This window comes from Etheostoma spectabile, chromosome 5, assembly GCF_008692095.1.
Source record: "Etheostoma spectabile isolate EspeVRDwgs_2016 chromosome 5, UIUC_Espe_1.0, whole genome shotgun sequence".
NCBI lineage: Eukaryota > Metazoa > Chordata > Actinopteri > Perciformes > Percidae > Etheostoma > Etheostoma spectabile.
The window spans coordinates 10821863-10831889 of record NC_045737.1 but is presented as its reverse complement, the minus strand read 5'-3'; the positions used below and the strand labels follow the sequence as shown (position 1 = coordinate 10831889).

General features: G+C 41.0%; 1 protein-coding gene across 2 annotated transcripts in view; it reads right to left on the bottom strand.

Moving 5' to 3' along the window:
• Positions 1–2684: 2684 nt before the first annotated feature.
• Positions 2685–10027, bottom strand: part of rhobtb2a (Rho related BTB domain containing 2a) — a 15086-nt gene continuing 7743 nt past the window's right edge. For both annotated transcript variants that reach the window (XM_032516994.1, XM_032516995.1), the window contains exons 6-10: positions 8072–8190; positions 6056–6206; positions 5865–5953; positions 5094–5199; positions 2685–3174 (exon numbers count right to left, since the gene is read on the bottom strand). In XM_032516994.1, the coding sequence (XP_032372885.1) occupies positions 2969–3174; positions 5094–5199; positions 5865–5953; positions 6056–6206; positions 8072–8190 (671 nt within the window). In that variant the 3' untranslated portion in view covers positions 2685–2968. The remainder of the gene's footprint in view (positions 3175–5093; positions 5200–5864; positions 5954–6055; positions 6207–8071; positions 8191–10027) is intronic.

Here is a 10027-nt window from a genome sequence, read left to right as displayed (position 1 = left end):
AACTAAGCAACAGTGGGCTCTTGACCTTTTGACCTGCTGCAGCCGGCCGCTCTGCTCTCCTGGCTCTGGTATAGGTAGCATTGATTGTTTTCGGGTCTTTTTTGCTACTAACAGAAGTCCAAATTTCCAAACAACAGAGCTACATGTTGAAATCGACCGGCGTTCTCCTTTAACTCGTTGTTTTTGTGTCTAAACTTAACTGCCATCACCAGTTTAGTTTAACCTTTTATCGGTTAAACTAAACTGCAACGGCCGCTTGAAAAACTGGGATCTCACGGTGCTCTGTCACCAGCTCACAGTCACAATTTTTTGGCTAAATTTACCTGTAAAGACCGCTAAACTCAACGGTCACGTTACCGAAGTCCCTGTAATTTCACAGGATATCATATGAATTGTGCACAGGTTTTCGAACGCTATCATATGAACCCGTTCATGAGAACGCCTTGGTGGACCACAAGTCTTTATAATGTAATTTATATAAACATGTGTCTACTTTACTCTGCACTGTAATCCTTTTTTACTCTTAGCCAAAACTATAAGTTAGTTTGTGAATTGCTTGGAAACTACTATATATATATATAATAGCTGTAACTGGAGGTCAGCAGAATGAGCATTTGATTTTTTTTTTCCCCAACAACAGCTTGTATAGCGGCACAGAAACTAAATGCAAGTCAAGTGTATATTCAGTTCATGTATTACTCTGCAATACTTCAAATCTGCTCACTGCCTGCAGTGCACAACATTAGGTAAAACCTCACATTAAAGTAATACCAGTTACTTGTAGTTTGTCTGACATTTTGTACAATTGACAATACCACCCATCTACACCGAGCACCATGCTGACAAATCCAAATAACGCTGCAGTGCATCCTACAATCAACAATCAACGGTAGATGACATTCTTCAACACATACTGTGGGCTGTGCAAAACAAATCAACAAAAATGAGCCGATCTAAACCTCCTGACAACTTTTTTCTTTGAAACATTTAAAATATCGTGGTCTTGTATTCTCCACAGTTTCCTTTTTTGCAGCAGCAGCAGCAGCAGCAAAGTGTCACAATGACACTATACTGTAGTGCTGCTCACCAGGATGCTGCTACTGGAGGTTCTTGTGTGTCCAAAAAGAGAAGAGAGGAGTCCAAAAAGTGCTTAAGGTGTATAGAAGAGTATGGATGACTTCACCCAGGCATGAGGAAGCCTCCTGCATGTATGTGAGTCTTTACACAGCCAAATGGAGACAGTCAGGGGGCATCCTCTGATCCACTAACGTATCTAAAGGCTAAATCAGCGTGATGTGTATATGATGAACATGTGGACGCGTCAGCTCTGGAAAAACTGTCGACTCTGAGATGCGTTATGTGTTGCTTTCCACTGGACAGTGATCAAGGTGATTGGATCATTCAATGTAAAACTGAGGGACTCAGGAAACATGTGTGCTAACAAGCCTCATCAAGCAACACATCTTCACCATCTGGTTTGTTTTTGCTGGCTTTTTACAGAAAATACAGATATTTTCCTTGATTTTAGGATCTTTTGTGTCTCTGGTGGACACTGAATGCATGTAAACCAAAGCCCTTTGGTGACAAGACGCCACAAATATCAAATACAAGATCACAACACGTTAACGCTGAGCGTTTACGGAACATAGACTGAGTAAAAAGATGGACAACGCGTCTCCACTTCCTCCCGCTGTACAAAAGTGAAGCCAAAGTATCCCGGATATGGGCACCGCCATCTTGTAATTTTGGAGCTAGAGTCTGCACCGTAGTGATTGGGCGGGGTATCGAAGTCTAGCCCGTAAAAAATCATAAGTCAATCCCAGCTGTCAATCATAACGTCCCATCAAATAACTACTTAAAAGCTTATCAGAAAAATAAACAATTGGACAAACAGCAGCGTGATCAGCAGAGCCACACGCAAAATGCTGACGCAGATTTTAAACAAACAAAAATAAAAATGTTAACACATGTCCATCTCATGCAGAGAAAAATTATGCAGATTTTCATTCTAGATCACTGCTGAAAATGGCAAAAATAAAACTACCTAAAATGACAGAAACATTTGGCAAAAAATGATTTGACATGTTTTGAGATTTTTTCAGTTTGGCCCATGTCCAGTCGCTAACATTGAGGGGGCGGGGCTTATGATCATCTGTCCCGCAGCCAGCCACCAGGGGGCGATCCAGATATGTTGGCTTCACTTTTACTGTCTTTGCATCAAACCCTGGTCCAGACCCACATCCCTTTCAGCTGTGCAAGCCGTGCACAAACTATCAACACTAAAATGACTGTACACAGATAAACAAGAGTGGAACTTGACAACTTTTTCCTTTATGCTTACACGACCGTAATCAGCAGATTCGAGTTCAATGTGATTTCCGGCAGGGCACACCATCGTTACATCCTGTTTATGAGATCTTACTGTACACAAAGTTTGGTAGATAGATTGTACAAACACTTAAGGGCAAAGTGTTATATCTCTGAGACTGAGAAGTTGAGTGTGTTGAGTTGCTGGTCGTTGCAGCTGATAAGCAGCACTTGGTAATCACTTCAGGTTAAATGATGATAATTATTATCACAGGTGGAGAGTTCTGTGCCAGCAGAGTCCTATAAATTTGAAACTTAAAAACTCGGTGGAACATACAACCATCAATACGAGTTCTCATTTGCGCCAGTTACACTGTGCCGTTTGTAAGTGAAGCTCACACCACTGAGGTTTGAGTTTTCTTCTACACCAAGCTAAAAATCTAAGGAAGAAAACTCATTACTTCAACCGCCAGATTGAGCTGACCTTGCAGACCTGGAGGAGCGCTGTTTGACTGCAGAGGCAAACAAACAGGACGAGAGAGAGACTGTGTGCCTGAATAATCGGGGCGTTCCTAGCCAGCAGTGTTAACCTTCTTTTGTATCTTTAACAACTCGCATCCACGCTGAAGTACATCAGCGTGGACCTGGCCTCACCGCTGGGTCAGATGACAGCGGACGAGCCAGAAGAAGGAGAGTTTGAGTTAGGGGAGGAAGGAATGTTCCAGAAGAGCCACTTGCGTTTACATTGCCGTCTCTGGTACAGGTAGTCCTCCTTGTCGCGCTCTTTGCGTGCTCTTTGGTAGTGGTCATCCTCTTTCAGATACCACACAGGTGGCCAGCGGTGTTTCTCAAAGTATTCTTGGTTCTCTGCATCAGAATAAACTGTCTTAGGAACTTGAAAAGGCTACGTAGGAATGTCAGTTGTCCATTTTAAATAGTCCATTCGTCTACATTTGCATTTCAACATGGTCAAAACCCAAAATGCTGCACATACTGTACTGTATAAGTAGGAAGAAATTGATATTTGCATATTTTTCACAATAATAATTCTGCTAGAAAACATTACAGAGGAAATCTTATACAGTATAGTGTATTAATTGTGAAAACTATATTTTACATAAACAGCCCATCATGTCTTAAAGCAAAAATAACAACATTCTTAAAGGAAAAAGAAACTTAAGAGGCTGTTGTATAGACCTACTGTAGTTACTGTATCTGCTTTAAAATAATTTGTTAACATTGGCCATCTTTGCTTTGGCCAAAGTGTAACTTAAAGTGTAAACTTGGACCTAATTTTATTAGTTTTTGTGTCAAAGTGACTGATGGGAACAACAAGTTCTTAAATTGGTCCAGTATTAAGCAATAGCGGAAATAGCGTTAATGTTAATAACGTTAATGGGCAACTGTGCACCTCGGGTTTCCATCCACTAAATGTTTTTGCCACTGACAGACTCAGATTATTATTCTTAGTGTCTGATAACATTACGGAAAGGATCCCGACAGAGATAGACCTTCTTGTTAAAGAGTAAGATCCTTTTTGTTTAACATGAAATCACCATCACCAAACCCACCAGACTCCATGTAAATAAACAGTACTTTTATCATCATGAAACACACTTCATTCAAAGTTGACAGAAACCTAATAAAACTATTAAAAGTGGTCTTGGTTTGTCTTTCCACTGTTCCACCATCCCCACTCTGGCTTGGTTGAAATAAACTCTTAATTTACCCATTTACATGTGGAAATATGCTGTCTCTTTACACACTAAAAGTACTGATTATTTAAATGTAGTCTGGCGATTTTGGGGATGTTTCATGTTAAACAAAAGGGATCTTACTCTTTAACAAAACGATATATCTCTGTAGGGATTCTTTCCATAATGTTGTCAGACACTTATAATCTGAGCTTGTCTTTTAGTGGACGAAAACTGAGGCTGTACATTTGCCCTTTAGGGTTACGTTGCAGCTTGGTTCGTGGATGCCGGTTACAGCGGTCTCCCTAAATACTGGCCCAATTTCATTTTTGTTTCACATTCACCACTTAAGATACAAATGTATGGGAAAATAGGATCTACATTGAAAATACCAAAATTCTCCATTAAAGTACCCATGTTATGAAAAAAAAAAAAAACTTTTCTGGGATTTGTGGGGTTATTTTTTGTCTCTGGTGCTTCCACACGCATACAAACTTGGAAAAAAACATCCATGCTGTTCTGAGGGAGATACAGGTTTCTAAATGTCCTCTGCCTTCAGTTTACGGGTGAGCTGGTCAACATCTGCACGGCTTTCTACGTCACTAGCCGAGGTGAGGTGGCTAACCGTAGCACATGCTAGCGATAGCATGCTAGCTTGGTCTCAATGGCAAAACACTGTTACAACACATACTAGTTCACCCTAATCTCCAAAAGAACTACTTCCTGTCCCTGTTGTGCAGGTATTCCACAAGTGTCTAGAAGACGTCTACCAGCTAATCCTGCCTTGGACTGACCAAAGTTGGAGAAAGAGTTATCTTTCTAGCTGATGTGAGTCTTACCGAGCTACTGAGCATGTGTGACTCCCAACAAAGATAGTGTAGAAATGAGATGTCTCACTCTGGAGCTAAAACAGACACCTAAACACACGGGGTGAAAACTGGATCTGCAGCAATGTGCAGTACAACAAAAAACATGTAAACCTGTTCTGGTACAACCTCAAAATATAGTTATGAACCTGAACATGAGCATAATATGGGCACTTTAAAGCCTATTAAACAACGGGCATTAAACCAGATCACGTGTGTGTGTTACCTGTAGATTTGGCCTTCATCTCTCTGGGGAACTTGCGGCAGACACTGTTGTAGTTGGTGCAGATGTGGTGAAGACACCAGCCAGTGAGCTGCTGGGCGCCGTGGAACTGTCAACATACAAATCACCATTAACAACGAAATAAAAAAAATGTAAAAGCCACAAAAGTCCCTAGTGATGCACAAGGGTTAAGGTGGTGCTGCTCAGCTGCACTCAAGAGCTCCATATAAACATAAGCATGCTATTTTTAGCATGCTGGCATTAGTGTGGCATCTGAAAAAGTACACACATGGCTCCCCTATCAAACCAAGATTAGAAAGAGAAAAAAGCAGGAAACTAAATACACCTTCCATTTCCTTTTATAACTTATTGTTGTGCTTTAGTGGTGCATATTCCATATGAAATCAATGATTGTTTCCGAGCAACGTTGTCTGGTTGGGAATCCAGCCATGCGTACACTGAAGAGCCAGAGCTGAGGCTGAAATAGAGCTGAGTTATGGGATGAGCTAAAGTGCTGAGCCTGACTCCGACGGTACATCCTAAATGCCAACTGCCCCAAAGATCCAGGCGCCATTAGTTATACAAAAAAGCTGACTTGCACTCTGAAAAACAGAGTTCCTTTGGCTCCACCTTGGAGGAGTAAAGATTATTTCAGCCTTTCGGAGCAGCACTCCCCGAGAAATGCCCTCATTAATAAAACTCCACTTTGCCAGAGCATTATATAAGAGCTTTAAGTGCCGTCTCTGTTTACTGATGATTGACAGCTCATACAACCTGAGCCATGTCCAAGTACACCAGCACGTCTCCATCAATGTCGGCCCCCATCATCGCTGCCTCCGTCAACACTGTTACTGTGTAGAGCTCTGAAAAGGAACATAAAAGTTAGTCACTGTATGCATTAGCAGAACGGCTTTGTGTAATACAATCCTGTTGTTTACAGGGTAATAACTATACCAAAACAGTACCTGTAAGTGCAACCAGATGGGGGAGGCACAGACGATTGGCAAGGACAATAAGCTCCATTGCATCCAGATCAGACCGAGAACAAAACCGCCCCGTGTAGAGATATTCTAGCACAGCCCTCATACAGCTGCGAGTTGTGTTTGGAAACAGCACCTAACAAACAGGAAGATGGCACAGTCACACGTAAAAACATAATAATAATAATAATAATAATCTTGGTAATTCAGCTTTTCACATAGACAGTGTAGCTCAAAGAGCTTTACAAGAAAGTGAAAAACCAGAAAACAAACAAAATCACACAGAGTTTGAGTTGCTTCCATCTGGCCGTTGATTCAGGGTCCCGAGGGCGAGTCGGAATATAAATAAGAGGTATTTTATTCCCCATGCCATACTGGCAATGAATGCAAAAGGACTGCACAAGGGAAGACCCAAGCATTTCAAATGTGTTCTCTTATAGGTTTATAGTCACTTAACCTACCTCCTTTCCACCTGCTGCTGCTGTTTCCTGCTCATTGCACAATTCTTGTGTGTTTAATGTTTGCTAACTTGTGGTGTCATGGTTGTATTTCAATGTTTTGAAGAAACCAAAGACAAATTTCTACTGAGGTGAATAATAAAGTCCAAATTAAACAAGTGCTGACACTTGTGTGATAAAACCAAAACAATCAAATGAGCAACAAGGAACAAAGGCAGCATATGTCAAGAACAGGTATGCCAAGAACAATAGAATATGTAAAAGATCAACATAAAATGGGGGGGAAAGCATAGGAACAACAAAACAGACTCAAGACTTAAGGGACAAAGGATTTTAAAGTGTTTAGCATTTAATAGGAAACCGAAAGAAATCAACGTTTTTAGCATGAAAAGGCTCTGAGAGCACTGAAAGTGCATGGAACCTGGTGTTATTGAAATAACAATACATTTTTCTGCTGTGCAATCGCATTTTTGAGGGACTTGGGATGCTCAAAAAAACAAAATTGACTAAATGTTCTGCAGTGATTGGGCCTGGGCAAAGCCAGCTGGCTCCAAAGTCCCCACAAAAAAGAATTGGGATAAAAAAAAAATTCTTTGATGATGACGCAAATATGGTGGGAACATTTATATATTACATTTATATACATTTTAAATCTGTTTTGTATGTTTATGATGCAATGAAAATCAAAATACAGAAAAAAAAAAATCTTTATCAGAAAAGTGTCTTTCAACGAAAATTTCAGAAAAATCACGCAGATTGTTCCACACAATGATCAGCCCACTGCTGTCTTTAAATTTGGAGGTTTTGCTCAATTTTATAGCATTCAAAAAACTTTTTTTTATGAAAGACCATTGAAAAAAGTGACTAAAATGTTCAAAAAATCTTCAAAAACACGGGGCAAAAAACCCCACAAAAACGTCAAAAGGCTCAGAAAAAAATTGACAAAAACATCAGGGGAAAAGCAACAAAGGTTTTAAAAAAAGACAATCAAAAGGTTCTAATTTTCACCCAGAAAAACAGAAAGTTGCACGGTTGACAGGAAGACAACACAAGGGTTAAAAATCATATTTTACTTTTTCATTCACTGCTTTAGCTGCAGGAGCAACACGAGTCCCAAAACATTACAAAGTGTCTCAAAGCAGACGATTGGTCAGTAAATGTAAAAAAAATGCAATGAAAACTCCCTGCAGAAGTATTCCTTACATGTTCTGGTGGAAAAACAAACTGAGCTCAGGGAAGTACAGTATGTTTGGCTCCTGGAAGCCGGTCTAATTGCATTACAACAGCAATCCTCTAATTAAATTATCCGTTGTTCGCAGACCACGTAGTTCACTGGTGCTCTACTTTATCAGTACAGGTCAGTACATGCAGTGATCTTTGCTGCACCAGGGTGCTTTGTGTAATTATAAAGTAATTACATTTTAAATGCTACTGCTTTATAAATCAACGGGCAATAAGATTGCCACCGGGAATTACTGACTTTGGTTTGTACTTGAGCTCTATTGGTCATATTTCACAGCCCAACGAGCCACGGATGTATTACCTCTTTGGTGCAGCTCTCCACAAAAGGCCCACCAAACATAGCTGCCATCCAATCACAACTCGAGATGAGTAAAGGCTTGTGGGCCATGATGGTGCCGTCATCTAGCTTGAATACTACATCTGAAATACAGAAATACACATGCTTACATACACTACCGTTCAAACGTTTGGGGTCACTTAGAAATGTCCTTATTTTTGAAAGAAAAGCACTGTTTTTTTACAATGAAGATAACACTCAACTAATCTAAAATACAGTCTAGACATTGTTAATATGGTAAGTCACTATTCTAGCAGGAAACGGCTGATTTTTAATGAAGTAGCTACATAGGTGTACAGAGGCAGTTCTGATGGTACGTTGTTAGCTAATCAAAGCTAATTGAGGATTAGAAAACCCTTGTGCAATTACGTTAGCACAGCTGACAACTGTTGTGTTGATTAGCGAAGGTAAAAAGCTGGCCTTCCTTTCAGCTAGGGGATCAGCATTTGTGGGTTTGATTATACTCTCAAAATGGCCAGAAGAAAATAACTTTCTTCAAAAACTCGATAGTCTAGTCTTCTTCTGAGAAATGACGGCTATTCCATACGAGAAATTGCCAGGAAACTGTGTGTGCTACTCCCATCAGAGAACAGCACAATTGGGCTCCAGACAATAGAAAGAGAAGTGGGACACCCCGATGCACAACTACGCAAGATGACAAGTACATTAGAGTCTCTAGATTGAGAAATAGACGCCTCACAGGTCCACAACTGGCAGCTTCTCTAAATGGGACCCGCAAAACGCCGGTCTCAACGTCCACAGTGAAGAGGCGACTCCGGGATGCTGGCCTTCTAGGTAGAGTGGCAAAGAAAAAGCCATATCTGAGACTGGCCAATAACAGGAATAGACTAAGATGGGCAAAAGACCTTGGACAGAGGAAGACTGGAAAAAAAGTGTTATGGACAGACGAATCTAAGTTTGACGTGTCTGGATCACACAGAAGAACATTTGTGAGACGCAGAATAAGTGAAAAGATGGCGGAGGAGGGCCTGACGCCATCTGTCCAGCATGGTAGAGGTACTGTGATGGTCTGGGGCGGCTTTGGTGCCGGTAAAGTGGGAGATTTGTTCAAGGTAAAATGGATTTTAAATAAGGAAGACTATCACTTTATTTTTCAACGGCATGCCATACCCTGTGGACAGTGCTTGATTGGAGCCAATTTCCCTCTACAATAGGAAAATGACCCAGAGCACACCCCCAAACTATGCAGGAACTCTTTAGGGAAGGACCAGTCAGCTGGTACTCTGTCTGTAATGGAGCGGCCGGCACAGTCACCAGATCTCAGCCCTATTGAGCTGTTGTGGGAGCAGCTTGGCAGTCTGGTACGTAAGAAGTGCCCATCAAGCCAATCCAACTTGTGGGCGGTGCTTCAAGAAGCGTGGGGTGACATTTCTTCAGATTACCTCAACAAACTGACAGCGAGAATGCCAAAGGTCTGCAAGGCTGTGGCAAATGGAAGATTCTTTGAAGTAAGCAATTTCAAGTATTATTTCAAGTAAAAATCATTATTTTGAACCTCGTCAATGTCTTGACTATATTTTCTATTCATTGTGCAACTCATATGATGAATAAAAGTGTGAGGTTTCATGGAAAACATGACATTGTCTGGGTGAGCCCAAACTTTTGAACAGTAGTGTACATACATAATAGAAATACATACTCAGGCTGTTCTCATGAACCATTCGTTAGGGTTGAGTATCGTTTGGGTTTTTTCCGATACCGGTGCTTAAACAATACTTAAAACGGTGTCAGTGCCTGACCCGGATCCTGAATGGAGTTGAGTCAGGGTGGATGTATGGCTCCTAAGACACAGGGCTTTCAAGGGGAAAACCTCAATCAGACTTTTTTTGGTCTTTTATTGGATATGATAGCTAAAGACAGGAGAGAAAGGGGTCGGGGGGGGGGGACATGCAGCAAACG